At 47.2% G+C, this 22,037-nt stretch overlaps 2 protein-coding genes across 3 annotated transcripts; both read right to left on the reverse strand.

Moving 5' to 3' along the window:
• Positions 1–936: 936 nt before the first annotated feature.
• LOC100970694 (rhox homeobox family member 2-like) lies at positions 937–21,462 on the reverse strand. 2 transcript variants are annotated; one of them, XM_055106738.2, is made up of 4 exons: positions 14,360–21,462; positions 9,097–9,487; positions 7,799–7,844; positions 937–4,745 (listed from the first exon to the last, which is right to left on the reverse strand). In XM_055106738.2, the coding sequence occupies exons 1-4, from the start codon at positions 14,436–14,438 to the stop codon at positions 4,416–4,418; spliced, it is 846 nt and encodes a 281-aa protein (XP_054962713.1). In that variant the 5' UTR covers positions 14,439–21,462; the 3' UTR covers positions 937–4,415. The 2 variants fall into 2 exon arrangements, with proteins under 2 accessions (XP_054962713.1, XP_054962714.1); XM_055106739.2 differs by having other exon boundaries at positions 9,674–21,462.
• On the reverse strand, positions 9,501–21,462 carry LOC134728370 (uncharacterized). Its single transcript, XM_063601756.1, has 2 exons — positions 17,433–21,462; positions 9,501–15,008 (listed from the first exon to the last, which is right to left on the reverse strand). Exon 1 carries the CDS (start codon positions 20,038–20,040, stop codon positions 18,907–18,909), a length of 1,134 nt encoding a protein of 377 aa, XP_063457826.1. The 5' UTR covers positions 20,041–21,462; the 3' UTR covers positions 9,501–15,008; positions 17,433–18,906.
• Positions 21,463–22,037: the final 575 nt, after the last annotated feature.

Genomic DNA, 22,037 nt, shown 5'->3' on the forward strand with positions numbered 1-22,037 from the left:
GTCCTTGGGAGCTTGACCTTGTAACCATGTGGCCATGCTTTCTCTTCACAATGGCAGCCTGGGTTCAGGGTTCAATTCCTGGCTTGGAAAATGAGTCCTTTAACTTCTGTCTATGGATTTATATGTATTATGTGTTTGATGTTTATATATAAAAGAGCTTCCACTAATTGGTTTAAAAATAATAAAAGCTTAAATAACATATTTTGTCAGAAAAGTAAAAAGTGTAATGCCTTTTAGTTCATGTGTCTTAAGTAATTTTTGGGAAATAAAGACAGTTTTAAAAATTATTGGTAAAATGAAAATGTCAAATAAGGCAAACGTCGAGCTGTAACCAATCCAGCCATTCTCTATCTCACTTCTGATTTCTGTATGTAGTTTCCCTTTTTTGTCTATAACTCTCCCACCACCTGGCTGCACTGGAGTCTCTGTGAATCTGCTGTCATTCTGGGGGCTGCCCGATTTGCAAATCGTCCATTGCTCAATTAAACTCCTTTAAATTTAATTTGGCTGAAGTTTTTCTTTTATCACATGAGAACAGGACTTATAATGAGAAAAAAATAAGGTGGAATGATGGCATCCTAGGATTGCTGGCTTTAGAGTTGCTTTCAATCATATTCTATTGCTCCACGGTTTTGAATTTGCCTAAAGTTACCTTCTCAAGTACAGGTTGCAAATTGGAAGCTGCATCCTATATCTGGTCTGCAGATCTGTTTCGGATGACCAGTGTAATTTTAAATAAAACATATTTGAATTGATTGCTCAGATCTAAGGATCAGAAGGTTTCATGTAAACACTTATTTCTGGCCAATCTTTACAAACTGGAAAATCTGCCAGATCTGGACCCCAAAGTCCTGACCAGAAAAATTAGGCTGAAGCAGAGTAGTGGCCATTCCCTTTGGGGGAGACATATCCTTTCCCAGTTTACCAGTCCCCACTCTGCTTGTTTTCTTCATTTATGTTAGCTTCCTGGCCCTGTTAGCAGCTAGGTTTTCGACCCTTACTATTTTTTTAAAAAATTATAGGAAATGTCCAAAATATATAAAAGAAACATAAGATGAACACTCATATAGCCACCACCCACATTCAACAATTATTAATATCCAGTCTTGTTTCATCAGTAGCCTTGCTGATTTCTCCAACATCCCTGCACCCAACCTGGGATTATTTGGAAGCACATCGAGACATCACAAAAATTTCATCATTAACCATTTCAGGGCATGTTTAAATGATACACCCTTTTTATACAGACAGCCACAGTATCACTACCATAGCGAAAACATGGAAAAGCCTTTACAAATATCCACTCTGCTCACTTTTAAAAATTCCTCTCCATATTATTCACTTCATTTGATTCCTTTTCTCTGTCAAGAAGGGACAAACAGTAATTGTTGATCTGGGAAAATGGGGTCGAGCATGCACATAAACATGAATGGTACTCCCCACACTCTAGAAAACAATGCGTGAAATGATTTTTTTCATAAGGCATTCATTCCTATTTTTTCTGATTTTTTGAAATATGCCTGATAAACTTTTACCACTAAACCTACTCCAAATACATGAGTCATGCTATTACTGTCATGATTCCATAGGTGAGATGATATGGTTGGGATATTTGTCTCTGCCCAAATCTCATGTTGAAATGTCATCCTTATTTTCCCCAATGTTGGAGGTGAGGCCTGTTGGGACGTGTTTGGGTCATGGGGGTGGAAACCTCATGGCTTGATGCTGTCCTTGCAATAGTGAGCGAGTTATCACAAGATCTGGTTGTTTAAAAGTGTGTGGCACCTCCCACACCCACTCTCTCGCTCCTGCTCTCACCATGTGAGATGCCTGCTCCCAGTCTGTCTTCCACCATGACTGTAAGCTTCCTGAGGTCCTCACCAGAAGCAGATGCCAGCATCACACTTCCTGTTAAGCCTGCAGAACTGTGAGCCAACTAAACCTCTTTTCTTTATAAATTACTCAGCCTCAGGCATTTCCTTATAGCAAAACAAGAATGGCCTAACACATGAGACAACAGAGATATAGTAGGTTAAGCGACTCATTCAAGGTAACAAAGACAGCGTAGAGCTGCAGCAAGAACCCAGACCACCTTATTTTTAATCAGATCTCTTTCTGTTATACCACATAGGAAAGGTGGAACAACAGGTTATAATAATATGATGATAGGAGATAATATAGAATAATAGTAGAAAACATTTCTGTGTGCTTACTCTGGCTGGGCATTGTGGAAGGCCACTTACATATGTTATTTATTCCTCTCATCAATTCTGTGATATAATATTATCATCTTATAGAGAATAATAATGATACTACAGAGCTTAAGTAAAATGCCCAGGGGGAAACAGCTGGGAAGTGGTGCATCTGGGATTGGAAGCCAGATTGCCCTAACTGTGGCATCCCAGTGCACCACCGCTGAATTAAACTTGACAAAGCATGGGCTCTGGAGGCAGACAAACTTGGCTTCAGATCCTGTTCCTCTGATTAGCTTTGCACCGTGGATAAGTTTCCTCTTCTTTCAATGAAGATGCTAGAACCTCACTATTAGGATTCATTTGAGCATCAAACAAAATCATCCAAGGAAATTATTTTATTGCTTGTCACATAGTAAAGGCATACAAGACGTTAGCTGCTAATAAAATGGGAATGAAAGTTTTAAAGGGTACTGTCTCCAGTAATGTTCTCCATCAGAAAAAATTGTAACTTGTTCTCCACCCAGCCCCTTGAACTAGTCCCATTGTATGCTACCTAAACAATGTGTTGTTCAAGGTCAGTAAATGACATCCTAACTATAATTCTATGAATTTGAATTTCTTAAGGTACAAGAACTCTGCTTTGAAGTTCAGAATCTAGGTTACCAGAGCTAGACAACATCTTGACCTATAATTCTAACAGGTACTTATCAGATACATGAAAACAAATGCCAACTGAGTATAGGAGATCTCATTTTCTACATAAAGGAAACATATATGGCTAAAAATGTCTTTTGATGGTGTAAAAATTTTATGAATCTGATAACCACGGGGAGGGATAATGGAAGTATGACTTCAATCTCCCCTCCTCCCCTTTTACCTTTCTTTGCCTATTTCTGAGTATCTCTAGGCTACCAAATGTTTCAGTCTGAATGTAGAAAAAACAAAATAATGAGCAGGAATAGACCGACTGGCACAAAATGTACCAAATGGAAACACTTTCCAGACGGAATGTACACTGACATGCGCGACTTACTGTAAATAATTATACAAAGCACAATACAATGAGAACAAGAGCAAAAAAAAAAAAAAAAAAAAAGGAAAATCTCAATCGGAGAAGAAAAAAGAATCCACTTGGCCAAGAGGCATGCATTAATGCATAGTGAATTCATGGACTTTCCTTATTCCCACCAAGGCTTGTGGCTTCAGGGGTATGAATAAACCTCCTTCTCCTTGCAAAACCCTCACACCAAATGCAATTGCGTGGCTGAAGCTTGACACCCACAATTGTGAAGAGAGAAGTGGGGAATGAAAAGCAGCAGACAGCCTGACAGAAAGTTCATGCTCACCCAAGAAAATGGAATTTTCCTTCAGGCTGAAAACATAATCATTATGAAACTGGCCATCCAATAATTTTCAGAGAAAATATTGTTGTAACCATGACTCCTTATCTGCAGGCATTGCAGTCACTTCACAGGATGACCACAATGTTCATGATCACTTTTTAAAAACTTTTTGGTATATTTTTTCTTTTCTTTTGTTGTGGTAAACCATATAAAAATTTGCCATTTTAGCCATTAAATAAGTGTATAATTTCATGGCATTATTTACACTTACACTTTTAAAAGAAAATTACTTTAAAGAAGTCTTCCATAGCAAGAAAAAACTTAATGAATTTTTAAGAGTGGGCATGGCTTCCTTCCCGATACCATTTTGGTTTTGCTGTTTTCCACCCTGGCAGTAACTTGAAACACACTATTCTCTCATTAGGGACTCACACCACCCCATCCTGCACATGTACCTGGTATCAATGGGGGCAGAGAGGAGATGAGTATGGGGTGTTGGGGGTGGGGGTGGAAGAGAATGTGTGGGTCGGTGTAAGCCTGCCATGGGCACATGGGAAAATTCTGTGACATGCACAGCCCCCAGATGGTGACTCAGGATTACTGCATGAGACGAGAGTCCGTGACATTCGGTTTGAACGGCATTTCTTAACAATTTTTATTGAGAACTTACTGACCCCATGTGACACACAAAACAAATGTACATACCCTTCACATATTTATAGAAACATTTTTAAAGGTGCCCTAAAAATGGGTCAATGATGTACTTTTCTTTAAAACATGTAATAGACATTCGATGAACTACTTTTGATGGGGTGCTATGCAAAATATGAATCTGGCTCAAAGACACTCTGGCAAAAAGTGGCACAGAGGCTATCCCTTAGACATTGGGGAATGTGAAAGAAGGCACGATAACAAAAGGGAATGGGCCAAATTCAGCCTGGCCAGCGGGTGGCATAGGTGGAAGAAGCATGAGTGGAAGGGGCAAGGACGGAGGAGGAAAGGGTGGCATGGGGAAACACAGGCTGCTGGAATGGCTGTGGCCCCAGAAGTAACCATCTCTCATCCCGCTGATGAACAAGGGTGCCATTATGGCCTCAGCTGCGGTTACCATGACAGGCTGGCCCACTGCCATGAAGGGCAGCATGTTTCTTGCCATTGATGCCCTCTGATGTCTCTCCCATTTGGCTCTTCTATTCTCAAACCAAATCTTCAATCAGAGGAAAAAAGAAACAGGTTTAGTATACTGAGCATTTAATTTCATCATGGAAAAAACACAACAAGCAACTCTCTATGTCCTTAACCTTTTCAGGTGTATCAAGACAAGCTACTTCCTTACTACTAAAATATCTTAGAAAGGTGAACACCACACCTTTCCCCTAGTGAGCTCCAAGTATGTGCTACGTACGCTCTGGCTTGGCTTATTTCTTTGTCTCTCTCCTTTTATCTGTAATATTACTTTTTCCACTCTTGGGTGCAGGTGTAGCCGATGAGTGGGACTCGATCCCTGCTGGTATTGCTATGTGTGGCATGTCTGCTTGCAGATACTTGACCATCAGCTACCCAGCTGCCCACCAACTCCTACTTACTAGGCCACTGTCACCCTGGTCGTGGGGGAAGCTGAGCTTGGAAAAAAAGGCGGGGGTGCCTTTTAAAGTCACACCAAGAAGATGAGGCCCCCGTTTTGAAAAGCCCATCTTCAGTGTAAAGTAAAAAATCGATAAGAGTACATTGTATTTTAAAACAAGTTTTCTTTCCTTCAAGAAATTCTAAGGGGTCATTCATCTTCTGAAACTCCTTGAGAATTAAAAAGATGGTATATTGCAAGGCAAGTCTCGTTATAGGGGGCCCAGGGAGTTTGTGGATTGTCTTGCTGGGAAATGAGGGTATCTGAAGCCCTGGACACTCTTCACACTTCAGCTTGAAGCTTTGTGGAAGGAGGACACAAATGTTGTCCAAATTCACAAAAATTCTCAAAAAGCTTTGCCCAGTTGAGAGTTTGAGAGAAAGGAAGCATTGCTAATTCTGCATGCTCCAACTCATCCCTCCCTCCAAATCTTCCTGGGCTAAGGACAAGGTCAGCTCACTTTGTTCTCCCTATAGTCCTGGGATATGGGACAGAGACTTGGTTGCCCAGTTCCATGGGACGCCTTCAGCCATCTAGCCTCACTACTCAAGCAGAAGATCCCAATCTCATCAGCATTCCCAAAGCGGGAGTGTCCAAATAGGCAACTCTGAACATGTTCAGTAGTAATGTGGAGGAGGTATCAAAAAACACTACTCCCTAAACACCTGCCAATTGTTAAAAGACCAAAAAATAAAACCTGTCAATTAAACAACACTATCCCCCAAGCTTCTAGTTAATGACATTTCCATTGTATTTTGATCCTTCTGGAAGTTCCCAAACTGCAAATTTTATGGGACAAAGGGACTCTTCTCCCTGTTTGATGCCCCATTTCCTTCTCCCATCTTACTATTTGGAGTCCTTCTCCCTCATGAATACATAGTCTAAATTTTAAGCCTACCGTAATAGTGCTTGTTTAGAGACAATTCCAATGTACCTGTGGTCAAAGGTTCATAAACATAAGCAATGCCAAAAGTGGGCCAAATGTGCTGTGGGACAACATTAGGTCCCTATTCTCAGTATTGGTTTCATAAAACAGCCCTTACTATCTTTACAAAACAGAGGGGGGAAACATCTATTAAAAATTTTTGGAGATATTCATGCTGAAATGTTTGGCAATAGATGAGAACATCATGCCTTTTTCCTTATTTGCTGAGTGAGAGTGGTCCTTTTGCCTTCAGAACTGCATTGAGTGAATGCTACGTAAACCCAGGGAGGGGAAAGGCAATTCACCAAAACGTCAATATTGCATCTCCCCCAAATTGGCATTGCCTGCCTGAGAAAATGGAGGGCAACAGGATGCCAACACTCAGTGCCCCATTTTGTCAGGCTGCTTTTCTGCATGCCACCATTGACAGAACCGCAGCATAGCTCCCTCACTGCACTCACACACATGAGCTCTGCAGAAAAGCTATTAAGGTCATCCCGATTTTTCTTTCTTTTCTTCCTTTTTTGCAAATACTCCTTTGGATCCACTGACCTACAAATTTATTATCACAGCCTGAGCAAATAAATAAAAAGGTATTTCAAATTACCACAGGTAAGAGTCTAGCCTGACCTGACAGCCATCCCCCACTATCAACACATTCCACAAAACACATCTCTTCCTATTAGTACAACAAACTGGAAGAAACAAAAAATCTCTTAAATGCTAGAAATTGATCAAGAAAATATTCACTGATGCATTTGGTAGTTTCAAAAGTTGAATGGGGGCAGCTTCCCCAAGCCATGAGTGTGACAGCATACAATTCTTGCCTAACACTTCCATCCTTAGGTTGGTGGAAATTTATGAAAAATTGATCTTGTAGTTTGTTTTGGTTTCTAGATAAACTTGCAAAGGTTGCAAGCCTTTTCGCTATCTCTACCATAATGCAAAACCAACTATGTCAGCAATGTTTTCAGCCTGCCATATCAAAGTATTCCAGAAAATTAAAATTTAGAGCTGCCACTCTCTACAAGGCTTCACCAAATACTTAAAAACAATAGTAGGAGGGCCAGGCACTTGAACTTTATGCTATCCCCCGCCATCAGTCTCAGCTTAAGGAAACATACGTTCTGGTTGGGAATTATTCCTTTACCCCAATGCCTAAACATTTATAAATTCTTAACCAAAGAGTTTATGCTTGGTTTTAAATATATTAAATAATTTAGTTTAATGGAGCTCTTTGGAGCATTAGTTCGAATAATCCCCATGTCAGAAAACCCCAGGATGCCTCCACATGGAAGTGCTACCTAAAGGATACCAGTGCTAGGAATTCAATCTTATATATTATGCTATATTTCATTTATACTGTTATATATTATATATATTTGTAATTTGGAATACATATATTTATATATTTGTAATTTATTCAAGTGTAGAATATATTTTATACACAAGGAATAAAGGAAACAGTTCAGTATTCATTTTTTTTTCCGTGGATTGTCATGTTCCCTCTGGTAATGGGAAATTTCCACAAGCTGAGCTTTCCTTACCGCATTTTCCAGCCACAAAGATCCCAAAGTTCAGACCTCATTGCCTATACATGAAAAAGGCCACAAAAACACCAAGATGGCAATGTCTGGGTCAAAGTGTGTCCAAGCCCTGAAGCGGGTTTTAGAATGGCTCCCCTGCCCGATTGCTTTTTCGGTTTACTGACCTGCACTGCGAGTTCAGTCACATTCATGCTTCTTGCCAGCCACCCTCTATGGAAGAAACCACACGTGTTCAGCATTTGGAGTTGTGGGTGTCGTTTCATTCTTGTGTTTAATTTTTTTTTTTTTTTTTTTTTTTTTTTTTGAGACGGAGTCTGGCTCTGTCGCCCAGGCTGGAGTGCAGTGGCGCGATCTCGGCTCACTGCAAGCTCCGCCTCCCGGGTTCACGCCATTCTCCTGCCTCAGCCTCCCGAGTAGCTGGGACTACAGGCGCCCGCTACCACGCCCGGCTAATTTTTTGTATTTTTAGTAGAGACGGGGTTTCACCGTGTTAGCCAGGATGGTCTCGATCTCCTGACCTCGTGATCCGCCCGCCTCGGCCTCCCAAAGTGCTGGGATTACAGGCGTGAGCCACCGCGCCCGGCCGTGTTTAATTTTTTATTCTACCAACTCCCCACACCCAGTAGGCTGTTCTGTAACACCCAGCTGAGCCTCACATTAGGAACATTTCTCTCATGCCACAAATAAAGGAGATGCCAAAAAAAAAAAAAAAATCAGGGCGGTGGCTCACGCCTGTAACGCCAGCACTTTGGGAGGCCGAGGCAGGAGGATCACTTGAGGTCAGGAGTTCGAGACCAGCCTGGCCAATATGGTGAAACCCCGTCTCTACTAAAAATTCAATAATTAGCCGGGCGTGGTGGCTGGCGCCTGTAATCCCAGCTACTTGGGAGGCTGAGGTAGGATAATCTCTTGAACCCGGGAGGCAGAGGTTGCAGTGAGCCGAGATCGCACCATTGCACTCCAGCCTGGGTGTCCCAGCGAGACTCTTTCTCCAAAAAATAAAAAAAAACCCCCCCCATAACAAAAAAAAATCGTTAATCAATATAAATGACATTCTAACTTACTATTTGAAACTTAGAAAAATTAACACCAAAGGAAACCCAGACGAACGACGGACTTCTCAGAATTTTAAATAAGGTCAGAATGCGACCCTGCACTTGCTGTACAGAATCTTAATCGCCTCATCTTTATTTCTGCCTCGCCTGGGATAGGAGTTATTTATCATAACTGACCTCAGCCCAACGTTGCCCAACTTGGTTCATTTAAATTCTGCATGATGCCTAATAGGCATAGCCCCACTACAGAACCCACTAGGTGCCAGGGGTCTGCGGGGAGGGGACGGCAGCAACACCAGGCCCCAGATGGGTTTTGGTTCAGGAGGGGAGAGGGTAGGAGACGGACTGCGGGAAAGCCAAACGCCGCCTCCCTGCAAACCGCGCGCCAACCAGAGCAATGGGCTTACCGCAGGAACTCACTGGGGAACTGCTCGCATTGGAAAATGCGCTCCAGCTCCTGCAGCTGCAATGGGGTGAAGGCGTTGCCAGGCTCCAGCCCCCCGACGGCGCCCTGTGGGCGCGAATCCTGCTGCCCAGGTTCCTTCTCGCTCTGGTCGTTGTCCTCAACGTTGCCATCGCTGCGGCTGGTGCCCTCGAGGTTTCCTTCCCATAGGTGGCCAGGAACTTCTGCGCCGCCGCCATCTTTTTCTTCTCCGCCGCCATCTTTTTCTTCTCCGCCTTGGGCTCCTGCCGACTTTAACTTTTCTCCTGCTGCTGTGCCTTGCTCAGGCTCAGGCTGTGCATCCTCTTCCTCCTCTTCCGCCTCTTCAGTAAGCGACAGCACCATAGCATTCATATCTGGAAAAGGAGAAACCCCAAGAGAAAGATCAAGGCATTGGTCCTGAGGGTGTTGGAAGGAGGTGGTGAGGGGCTACACTCTTGAGAGCAGTGGTAGTGCAGGGGCATCATCCAGTCCACTCGCCTCTCCCAGAGAACCTTGGTTTCCTGAGTTCGCAAAAGCATGTGTCCCATCAAGGTACTGACCCTGTAGTTCTTTCTCCTCGTCGACTCCAGGGCTGAGCAAGCTGGTGATATACTGGCTACACTGGTCCGGAGGCTCCATACCCTGAGTGGTGTGGATGGAGCTGTGCACTTCTGCAGATTCTGAGCTGGGGCCACCACGATCTCCTAGGCAGTGCTAGAACTGTGAGTCGCCGCCTGGAAGGTCCTTCCGGTGTCTAGACTCAGCAACAGTGTATCCACTTAGGGACCTCCTCTCTTGCTTTTCTGCTTCCCGCTATTTGCTGTGTGTTGGGCCTGCTGAGGTGCGCATGCCTCAGGGGCTTGGCCTTGCCCCGGAGAGGGGGAGCACGCGTTGGTGGTGTGGGGGGGGAGGGGTAAGTGGTGTAGTAGGGTGTGGGGGAGGGGGGAGTAGGGCGTGGAAGGGGGAGTAGGATGGGGTGGGTGCTTGCATGCGTTGTCCTGTAGACAGGCATGCGTGAGTGTGGAACTTGGGGAAGCTGCTGTGCTGAATTGTGCAAGCCCATTTTATGGCGATAAGGGAGATTTTGCACTAGCTCCATGCTTCCTAGGTCTCCAGGAACAGGAGCTTGGGCCTGGATTTGCAAAGCTTGTCGGCTGCGCAAATGCACTATGTAAAAATGCAGCACACTCCTTGAGAAAGTCCACTATTAATTCTTAGTAATGAATCCACATCAAAGTGCAAGGGTGGAAACATGCACAATGCTTAGAGCATCCGAGATTGCTTTTCTTTTCTTTTCTTTTCTTTTTTTTTTTTTTGAGACAGTCTTGCTCTGTCTCTGGAATGCAGTGGCACTATCTGGGCTCACTACAGCCTCCATCTTCTGGGTACCTAGATTCAGTAACAGTGTATCCACTTACAGACCTCCTCTCTTGCCTTTCCTCTTCCCACTATTTGCTGTGGGTTGGGCCTGCTGAGGTGCGCATGCCTCAGGGGCTTGGCCTTGCCTTGGGCACGGGAGAGCACGTGTTGGAGTGGGGGCAGTAGGACGGGGGGGGGAGTAGGGCGGGGGGGGCGTAGGGTGGAGGGGGGGAGTAGGGCGGGGGGGCCGGGGAGTAGGATGGGGTGGGTGTTTGCATCTATTGTGCAGGTACTCAGGAGTGCCTCAGCCTCCCGAGTACCTGGAACTACAGGTGCGCACCAGCACACCTGGGTAATTATTGTATTTTTAGTAGAGACAGGGTTTCACCATGTTTGCAGGGCTGGTCTGGAACTGCTGGCCCCAAGTGATCCACCCACCTCGGCCTCCCAAAGTGCTGGGATTACAGGCGTGAGCCACCGTTCCCAGCTGCAGCCAAGATTTCTAAAATTGCAGGGCATCCTTCCTTTGCCTTTGGTTGTGACTGTGGATAGCGCAGCTTCTGCTATGTCTCTGGCTACAGACCCATTACAAATGCGCACTTACCTTCTGTGCTGAGCTGGTGCTGTGGACCTGCAGTGATTTCCCTTCTTTCCTGCTGCTGCATAGCCCTCTTTTCCTCTACTCCTGCCCTTTTCTACAGATATCTTTCTGAGCTCTTGTTTAGGAATAAATACATTTTATTTATTGTCAAATAAACACAGCCAGGACAGATTGAGCGCTCTAAGATTCTTCCTTTAAGAAGTGTTTTGTAGATACTGCAGGACTTGTTAATGTCCTGAATATAGAGAGTAGGTTTTAACCATAGAACCTATCCTCCATCGTTTGAGTGACTCATTCTATTTTTGCTTGCACAATGACCCTTTTCATCAACCTTATTTTATATAAGAAATTAAACTAGTTTGTGGGCCCCTACGTGTACTGTGGGTTCCGGTCACCCCAACGACTGATCCTAATGGATGAGTGCACGCATCATACCTCATGTTCCCAGAGGATGGGTAAGAAAACAGCTGGAAAATATTTGACCAATTCACGTTCAAAGAGATGGGAAGGGATGACGATCTAACAGCCTCTTTCTGATTTTAACTAAGATGTCTCCTCCTCAGGCTGGCTCTTCCTGGAGCTAAACTGCTGGAATCTGAAATTTTGCTTTGCTTCCTGTTGCTAGCTGGCTAATCTCACTTGATCACTCTCCGTTTGTGTTAGTTTTCTCATCTGTAAAATGGGAATAACAATGATAACTATCTCATGGGGTTTTCGCATAGATGGAGATGATTAAACATGCTGCCTCACATTTCCTGCTTCTGTCAGTTTGTATGTGTTTATTTACAAGGGTCCTTGAAAGAAGAGAGATGATGGCTATTCTCCGGCAGTGGGCAACAGGGGCAAGATGTTTTATTGTGAAAATAATGGTTCTGTAAGTCTTTTTGTACCTATATGTACTTCACTCAGTAAACCTTTGTTGGCTGCTGTGTTGACAGGGCCCTGTGGCAAGAAATGTGGGGATTGCCACAATGTCTGATCAATGCCTGACCATTGAGATGTAGGTTCTCATGGTGTAGTGGGATCGATAAGGAATCAGAGAGACTGATGGGGTTCAGGAGGATATTTATTATTTAGGTGCACTGGCCCAGTAAGATTAACATCCAAAGAACTGAGCCCTGAACAAAGAGTTAAGTTACTTTTTAAGCATTTCGTGGGGCAGGGGGAAGCATATTGCAGAAGTGAGAAACAGAGACAGTTATTCAATTAATTGAGACATGCATTACATCATTTCTTACTTTTCAAGGAAAAGCATGTTTTATGACTTGAGTTTCTCTGTCTAGTGAACTTGCAGCTGCACAGCTAGGGAAACAGGGTCTTCACAATGCCTGGGAAAGGAGGAGAGATAAGGCTCACTAGCCACAGAAAAACAGGCAGTTAATTTTTAAAGGACTCCAACTCTTTCTCTTTCTCAGGGGAATTGGGTTTTCTTACATACAACTGAGTTTCTGCTTACATATTCTTTTTTTTTTTAATTTTATTTTATTTTTATTGATCATTCTTGGGTGTTTCTCACAGAGGGGGATTTGGCAGGGTCATAGGACACTAGTGGAGGGAAGGTCAGCAGACAAACAAGTGAACAAAGGTCTCTGGTTTTCCTAGGCAGAGTGTTTGTGTCCCTGGGTACTTGAGATTAGGGAGTGGTGATGACTCTTAACGAGCATGCTGCCTTCAAGCATCTGTTTAACAAAGCACATCTTGCACCACCCTTAATCCATTTAACCCTGAGTGGACACAGCACATGTTTCAGAGAGCACAGGGTTGGGGGTAAGGTCATAGATCAACAGGATCCCAAGGCAGAAGAATTTTTCTTAGTACAGAACAAAATGAAAAGTCTCCCATGTCTACTTATTTCTACACAGACACGGCAACCATCCGATTTCTCAATCTTTTCCCCACCTTGCCCCCCCTTTCTACTCCAGAAAACCGCCATCGTCATCATGGCCCATTCTCAATGAGCTGTTGGGTACACCTCCCAGACGCGGTGGTGGCCAGGCAGAGGGGCTCCTCACTTCCCAGTAGGGGCGGCCGGGCAGAGGCGCCTCTCAGCTCCCGGACCGGGTGGCTGGCCAGGCAGGGGGCTGACCCCCCCATCTCCCTCCCGGACAGGGCGGCTGGCCGGGCGTGGGGCTGACGCCCCCACCTCCCTCCCGGACGGGGCGGCTGGCTGGGCGTGGGGCTGATTCCCCCACCTCCCTCCCAGACGGGGCGGCTGGCCGGGCGGGGGGCTGACCCCCCCACCTCCCTCCCGGACGGGGCGGCTGGCCGGGCGGGGGGCTGAGCCCCCCACCTCCCTCCCGGACGGGGCGGCTGGCCGGGAGGGGGCGCTGACCCCCCCCACCTCCCTCCCGGACGGAGCGGCTGGCCGGGCAGGGGGCTGAGCCCCCCACCTCCCTCCCGGACAGGACGGCTGGCCGGGCAGAGGGGCTCCTGGCTGGGCAGTGGGGCTCCTCACTTCCCAGTAGGGGCGGCCGGGCAGAGGTGCCCCTCAGCTCCCAGACCCGGTGGCTGGCCAGGCAGGGGGCTGACCCCCCCATCTCCCTCCCAGACCTGGCGGCTGGCTGGGTGGGGGGCTGATCCCCCCACCTCCCTCCCGGACGGGGCGGCTGGCCGGGCGGGGGGTGACCCCCCCACCTCCCTCCCAGATGGGGCGGCTGGCCGGAAGGGGGCGCTGACCCCCCCCACCTCCCTCCCGGACAGAGCAGCTGGCCGGGCGGGGGGCTGAGCCCCCCACCTCCCTCCCGGACAGGGCGGCTGGCCGGGCGGGGGGCTGAGCCCCCCACCTCCCTCCCGGACGGGACGGCTGGCCGGGCGGGGGGCTGACCCCCCCCACCTCCCTCCCGGACGGAGCGGCTGGCCGGGCGGGGGACTGATCCCCCCACCTCCCTCCCGGACGGGACGGCTGGCCGGGTGGGGGGCTGACCCCCCCACCTCCCTCCCGGACAGGGCGGCTGGCTGGGCAGAGGGGCTCCTGGCTGGGCAGAGGGGCTCCTCACTTCCCAGTAGGGGCGGCCGGGCAGAGGCGCCCCTCACCTCCCGGACGGGGCGGCTGGCTGGGCGGGGGGCTGAGCCCCCCACCTCCCTCCCGGACGGGGCGGCTGGCCGGGCAGGGGGCTGACCCCCACCTCCCTCCCGGACGGGGTGGCTGCCGGGCGGAGACGCTCCTCACTTCCCAGACGGGGTGGCAGCCAGGTGGAGGGGCTCCTCACTTCTCAGACAGGGCAGTTGCCAGGCGGAGGGTCTCCTCACTTCTCAGATAGGGCGGCCGGGCAGAGACGCTCCTCACCTCCCAGACAGGGTCGCGGCCGAGCCGAGGCGCTCCTCACATCCCAGATGGGGTGGCGGGGCAGAGGCGCTCCCCACATCTCAGACGATGGGCTGCTGGGCAGAGACGCTCCTCACTTCCTAGATGGGATGGCGGCCGGGACGAGGCGCTCCTCACTTCCCAGGTGGGATGGCGGCCGGGCAGAGACGCTCCTCACTTTCCAGACTGGGCAGCCAGGCAGAGGGGCTCCTCACATCCCAGACGATGGGCAGCCAGGCAGAGACGCTCCTCACTTCCCAGACGGGGTGGCGGCCGAGGAGAGGCTGCAATCTCGGCACTTTGGGGGGCCAAGGCAGGCGGCTGGGAGGTGGAGGCCGTAGCGAGCCGAGATCACGCCACTGCACTGCAGCCTGGGCACCATTGAGCACTGAGTGAATGAGACTCCGTCTGCAATCCCGGCACCTCGGGAGGCCGAGGCTGGCGGATCACTCGCGGCTAGGAGCTGGAGACCAGTCCGGCCAACACAGCGAAACCCCGTCCCCATCAAAAAAACATGAAAACCAGTCAGGCGTGGCGGCGCGCGCCTGCAATCGCAGGCACTCGGCAGGCTGAGGCAGGAGAATCAGGCAGGGAGGCTGCAGCGAGCTGAGATGGCAGCAGTACAGTCCACCTTTGGCCCGGCATGAGAGGGAGACCATGGAAAGGAGAGGGAGACGGGAGAGGGAGAGGGAGAGGGAGAGGGAGAGGGAGACGGGCTCTGCTTACATATTCTTTAATTTCTTTTAATTCCTATTTCCATTCCCCGCTTTGGTGCTTTTTATAACAAAGGTGTTAATAGAAAGCACCACTACTTGCCACCTCTTCGCGGAGCTGCGCTGCTTCTACTGGCAGTGGCTGATATTTGGTTAATGCCATCAACTGTGCGGTAGTGTGTCGGGTTACTATTGCCTCTATAGTTGACTGAATACTCCTAATAAGCAGGCGTAAAAGGCAAGGGAGGATGAGGCAGTTGCCAAGAATAAGCAAGAACCTACCAATGAGGGTTTTGAATCCTCCAAAGGCTGAGAACCATCCTCCAAACAAGGAATCCAGGGACCACCCGGATCAAGTCTGAACTAGAACATGGGCCAACTCGCGCATTCTAGCTGTGATTTCCATAATAGCTTGGCCATTATCATCGATTTCTAGGCAACAGTTGGTTAAATTAAATTTTCTACATACTCCTCCTTCTGAGGCTAAGAGGTAATCCAAAGCTAATCTATTTTGATGTATAGCATTTCTTATTTGTGTTGCTTGTATTGCCAATAAACCTAGTGCCCTTGGTGTTTCATTGGTTACAATTTCAAGGACTACCTACAACCTTATGATGCAGTTGAGCATATAGATTGGGGTGCAATATCCCCATGAACCGTCTTGCACCCAGATAGCTGGCTTATAATATTTAATGATTCTTTCAGGAGACCATTCATTATCTTTTCAGTCTCCTATGTCCACATCTTTTTGACATTTGTGTCTATTTTTGTGATTATGCTTCTTCTAGTTCTTCTTTTATTTTCATCATAAACTGGATATCCTAAGAGTTCCTCTTGCTTTAGAGGAATTAGAAAGAAGGATGGCTTGATTGTTCCTAACACACATGCCCCTGTCCATTTAGCCGGCAGTTGCTGATATACCCATGCTCCACAGACCCATTATAGGCCAGAGGATGCCTTCCAAGCATTTGGAGCCTCTAGCTGATTCCAAGTGTGGCTTAGAGTAGAGAATCAAGAGAAAGGGTTTGGACCTGGTAAGTAGGAGTCATTCTGGGCATTTCTCCATAGAGTTTTGTTTTTAGTCTCATCATAATGCTGTTGCCCTAGGCAGGTTGTTTCTCCTGCTGCCTCTGTGAAAGCCTTTCCCCATCGGGTGATACAGTACTTTTTAATTACGGAGGTTTTTAACAACCAAACACTGGCTGAGGCTGTTGGTTCACTGGCAGGGTTAGGCAAAGTGAAGTTACCTTGTGGCATTAATTCCTTTGCCTCCCATGGCCACTGGTCACCCATATTAGTTCCTCCACATACATAGCATGAGGAAATTCCTAAGCTGCCAGTTATGTTTTCAGCTAGTTGAGCAAATATGTTTTTGGGTGATGGGGGAAGCTCAGGCACTGGCTGATCAAAATGCTTATAGAATGACTTATGGACCCAGAATTGGGGGATTGGACACATTTGAGTCCTTCTAGTCTTTTTGACAATCAGTAGTGGAACTCCAAGGCCTGCTTCTTGTCTATCAACTCATAATAGTGCTGCCTGCCCTGTAGACCAAAAAGGTAGCTCTGGCTTTAAGATAGTAAAATTTAAAGAATTGCATGTCCTTGTCTTACAATTTAGTTTGACTGACATACTACTTAGCAGAGCAGTCCATCCTGAATATAAGAGTTGGAGCTGTGTTAGCGTAGACCACTGAATGTTACGGTCCGGGCATCCGATTTGTGGTTCTCCATACAGATGTTTAGGGCTGTTCCTGCTCAGCCTCTCTTGTGTTAAACCATTGCAGGCTGCTTCTGTTTTTTTTAAGATTATGAACATATGCGGCATGGCAGGCATCAAAGTACAAGGAACTACGCCTTTTATAGGAGGGAGGGGCTTCTTTGGTTCGAGCTATAAGCTCTCCTTCTTTTTCTCCCTCTGATTTAATATGTACCTCAAACCAGAATTCATAAGGTAAGAGTTTAGGGTCATAACCTACATATAGCTGATTATTTCCTGGGTCACAGAATGAATAGGTGGTCTGGTTGTATGTGCAGATTCCTAACTTGGTTCCTGTACATTCATAGTAGGTATGGTACAGTAGAGTTTTAACTATGGTGTTTCTTACCCAGGTAGTGTGTACACAGTATGGGCATCTTTCTAGAGATTTCTCCTTTTTTAGTATAGGCAGAAATGGTAAGAACATTAGTGTATATAATAGAAACATGCTTACACTACACATGGGCATGGCAAACCTTCCTCTGGGCATAGACATTTGCAGCATTTGCAGTAATAACATAACATAATAACCAGTATTGACAGAATTATAGCTAGGCTTATAAATTGTATCCACATTTGCTTACCCGGAGATGGTCCTTTTAGCTTCGGCTGTGCATAGACTAGTCAGCTTCCGGGCTGTGATTAGAGCAGAGCTTGCAGGATTCTCAAGCTTCACCTGTGCGTAGACTGACCAGCCTCTGGTGTGGTCAGAGCAGGGCAGTTGTCCTTCTTACCGGTAGTTGGGTTTTGCCATAGGACTGTTCGGGTGGGGCAATCTGGGTCTTGTTGGCTAGTCCACTGGTCGTCATGGGGAGTCACTGCTGCCGCTGGTTTTAGCCAGCTATGGTGAATCCAAGGTGTGACACCTGCAACTTTAACAGCAGTGGGAGTAGACATGATCACAATATGGAGCCCATCCTATAAGGGCCCCAGGGTTGTTGGATTCCACCTTGTTTTTCTTTTTTTTTTTTGAGATGGAGTCTTGCTCTGTTGCCCAGGCTGGAGTGCAGTGGCGCAATATCGGCTCACTGCAAGCTGTGCCTCCCGGGTTCATGCCATTCTCCTGCCTCAGCCTCCCAAGTAGCTGGGACTACAGGTACCCACCACCATGCCTGGCTAATTTTTTGTTTTCGTATTTTTAGTAGAGACGGGGTTTCACCGTGTTAGCCAGGATGGTCTCATTCTCCTGATCCCGTGATCTCCCCCCCGCCGGCCTCCCAGAGTGCTGGGATTACAGGTGTGAGCCACCACGCCCAGCCTGGATTCCACATTTTAACCCAGACAGAATCCCCGGTTTATGTGGATGCACTGGGTCTGTTAGACTTAAAGGTATCCTTTCACTTACCCAGCCTTGCACCTCCTGCATTGCCACTCCTAAAGCCTGCATCTGTCTTCTAAGGGTTAGCTCTCCTAACTCCTTTAACTACCCTCTAATTTGATTAATGATTGGGGGTGGCCTTCCAAATAATATTTCATAGGGTGAATACCCAATTTGTTCTGTAAGTGTACACCTGACCTGGAGGAGGACCATGGGCAAGACCTGATCCCATCGTAAGTGAGTTTCCTGGCAAAACTTTTTTAGTAGCTGTTTGAGTGTCTGGTTCATCCATTCCGCCTTCCCTGAACTCTGTGGTCAGTAGGCTGTGTGCAGTTTCCATTTGATCTTTAAAAGCTGAGTCAGCTGTAGTACTACTTCTGCCACAAATGCAGGACCATTGTCTGATCCTAGGGTTAAAGGCAATCCAAACCTTGGTATGATGTCTTTTAGTAGCACCTTTGTCACCTCTCGTGCCTTTTCAGTCCTGGTGGGGAAGGCCTCAACCCACCCTGAGAAGGTGCAAAGAAACACTAGCATATACCGGTAACCTCCTGCTCAAGGCAACTCGGTAAAGTCTACAAGCAGGTTCTCACAAGGCACAGCTCCCATTCCCTGAATTCCTGGGGGTCGAATAGGTCCTTGTTTTGGCTTATTCCAGACACAGGATAGACATTATTCGCAAACAGCATGGGTGATGGCAGAGAGCCGTGGCACATAGAAGTGTTGACCTATCAAAGTCTCTAGTTTCCAGTGTGTGTTCTTTGATGGATCTGCTTCACAAACCTTGAGGCTATTGTCTCTGGGACGTCTAGTCTCCCATCAGAGAACAGCCACCATCCACCTTTAATATATTTCCCTGTTTCCAGAACAAAACAAGCTTTTTCACTCGAAGAGTAAGGGGGTACCTCCAGCAATGGGGGCTCTAGAAGGAGAGGCATTGCTAGAGTTCTTTCTTCAGGTGAAGCCATGCTCATTGCTGCCTGCCAAGCCTCTTGGTCTGCCTTTCTGTTGCCCTGCACCTCATAGCTTTTCCTGATTTGGTGTCCTTTGCAATGAATGACAGCCACCTTCTCCAGAGGCCATACGGCTTCCAATAATTGCAAAATTTCCTCTTTATTTTTTATTTCTTTTCCTTCAGTAGTCAAAAGTCCTCTCTCTTTGTGTATTCCCCCATGGGCGTGCAGGGTTGCAAAAGCATATTTTGAGTCAGTATATATGTTTACTTTCTTCCCCTTGGCCAATAACAGTGCTCTGGTTAATGCTATTAATTCAGCCTTCTTAGCGGAAGTCCCAGAAGGTAAGGCTTGAGCCTCAACCACTGAGTGTTGGGTCACTACTGCATATCCTGCATATCTCACCCCATCTGTTATGAAACTGCTACCATCAGTGAAGTATTTAACATCTGGGCTCTCCAAGGGGGAATCTCTGAGGTCTTCCTGGCTCGGGAACACTTTGTCCACCATATTTATGCAACAGTGGGGAAGGTCCTGCCAGGAGTGAGGCAACCCAGCATCCTTCCAATCGGGTTCCTCCACAGGCAGCAGGGTAGCTGGGTTCAAGGTATTTACATTCTCTAGTGTTATCTGGGGATTTTCACATAGAAGCCCTTGATACTTTAGCATTCTAGAGTTGGACAGCCAACCATATCCTCTTTGCTCCATTAAGGTGACTACGGCCTGTGGCACTGAACTATTAACTTCTGACCTAGGGCTAGCTTGTTGGCATCTTCTATAAGGATTGCGGTAGCTGCCAATGCCCTGAGGCAGTGGGGCCAACCTAAAGCCACCAAGTCCACTCTTTTGGATAAGTATGCTACCGGCCGATGCCAAGAGCCCAAGAACTGAGTTAAGACTCCAACTGCCATTCCTTGACATTCATCCACATACAAAAAAAAGGGCTTTTTTACATTTGGCAACCCTAGTGCCGGGGCCTGGATGAGAGCTTCCTTTATATCCTTGAAGGCCTTTTCCTGTTTCTTTTGCCATAGGAGGGGCTCTCTTTCCTTTCCTTTTATAGCCTCATACAAGGGCCTTGCTATGAGGGAGACGTTTGGAATACAGATTCGGCAGAATCCTGCCACGCCTAGAAATTCCCTGGCCTGGTAACTGGGGTGGGCAGTGCACATACAGCCTCCTTGCGTGCACTGAAGCCTGCGCTGGCCTTGGGATACCATGAATCCTAGATATCCTACCTCCTGAAAACAGACTTTTGCCTTGTCCTTGGACACTTTATAACCAGCTTCACACAGCAGGTGAAGAAGCCTCTCTGTTCCTTGGAGTGATTCCTCCCTCGTGGGGGCAGCAAATAGGAAATCATCAATGTGTTGTAATAGCACATAATTGTCACTAGGTGGCGCAAAAGCCTCAAGATCTGTAGCCAAGGCCTCCTCCAAAATGGTAGAATTCTTAAACCCTTATGGCAGCCTTGTCCAGGTATATTGCGATTGCCCCCACTGACTTTGGGGAGCAAGCTTCAAACAAAAGAAGGCATCCTTTAAGTCCAGACATGTGAACCAAGTGGCATCAGCAGGAATCTGTCCCAACATTGTGTATGGGTTGGGTACTGTTGCATGGATAGCGACAGTGGCCTTGTTTACCACCCGGAGATCCTGCACTGGCCTGTATTCCCCATTTGATTTGTGCGTGGGTAACAGAGGAGTATTCCATGAGGACTTGCATTTTACTATAATCCCATGTGTATAAAGCCGATTCAGATGCTTTTGTTATTCCATCAATTGCCTCCCTGGGTAGTGGGTATTGACGGACTCATACCGGGGCAGCATGAGGGTTAAGCTCTGCTACCACTGGGGGTCTGTTTGCAGCAAGTCCAGGGTATTATCCTCGGCCCATACACCTGGTACCTTGAAAAGCATCCCCCATATATTGTGTAGGTCGGTTCTGGTGACCTTCTGGCACACGGTTCACACAGCCACCATTCCTCAGCCCTTGGGACAGTTGGAGTTCATACCATTGCCTTGGACTTTCCAAACTCCAGTGTCATATTCCCTTTAGGTGTAAAGAAAATTTCTGCCTGCAGTTTCTGGAGTAAGTCTCCCCCCAGCAAGGGCACTGGACAATTTGGCATATACGGAAACTCATGCTGCACTTCTTGTCCCCCATTAACACATCTCCTGGATTTACAAAAAGGTCTCTTTTCTTTGGCCCCAGTAGCCCCTACAATAGTAGCACAATTCTTTGTGGTGGTTCTAATTGGGTGAGTTACCACAGAGAAATCAGCACCAGTATCGACCAAAAAAATCCATTAATTGACCCCCTATTTCCATAGAGACCATAGGCTCCCTGGGGCCTAAAAAGATGGAGCCTGGTCTGTCTCAGTCCTCAAAATTCTCGGCCCGCTCTAGACTGATCAGATCAGGATCTGCCTTTGAAGCACCATGACTAGCAACTGAATGCCACACTTGGCTGTTACATCATTGACCATCATCTCCATCCTTTTCCTTTTCGGGGCACTCATCTTTCCAATGGCCCATTTGCCTGCACCTTGCACATTGGTTCCTGTTCAGCTGGGACTGGCTTTCATCTCCTGGTCTTGTCTGTCTCCTTCCTCGGCCTCTGCCTCGGCCACTCCCTCTAGCAAATCCAGGGTTACTTTCTGCTAGTGCAGCAGCTATAAATTGAGCTGTCTCTTTGTTTCTATTTCTGGTTTTTCTTGCTTGCTTTCTCTCTGCCTCTTCTTCCTGGCTTATGTATATTTTGTTTGTTATTTCCAGGAGTTCACTAATATTTTTCCCTGCAAAGCCTTCCAGCTTCTGAAGCTTTTGTCTTATATCTCCCTGAGCTTGCCCGACAAACATCATATTTATCATATTTTGGTTTTCAGGAGCCTCTGGAATAATTGGCATGTACAGCCT

The sequence above is a fragment of the Pan paniscus genome, chromosome X, assembly GCF_029289425.2.
Source record: "Pan paniscus chromosome X, NHGRI_mPanPan1-v2.0_pri, whole genome shotgun sequence".
NCBI lineage: Eukaryota > Metazoa > Chordata > Mammalia > Primates > Hominidae > Pan > Pan paniscus.

Excerpts from the sequence above, each read along its gene's own strand:
- LOC134728370 (XM_063601756.1), bottom strand. The coding sequence starts at position 20,040 with ATGTCAAGGAATGGCAGTTGGAGTCTTAACTCAGTTCTTGGGCTCTTG.
- LOC100970694 (XM_055106738.2), bottom strand. The coding sequence starts at position 14,438 with ATGTGGGGAGCGCCTCTGCCCCGCCACCCCATCTGGGATGTGAGGAGC. Across the intron at positions 7,845-9,096 it reads TTCCCCAGTGAGTTCCTGCG|AGGGTGGCTGGCAAGAAGCA; the intron begins GTAAGCCCATTG and ends TTTCTTCCATAG. Across the intron at positions 4,746-7,798 it reads TGACTGAACTCGCAGTGCAG|ATTTGGTTTGAGAATAGAAG; the intron begins GTCAGTAAACCG and ends CTCTGATTGAAG.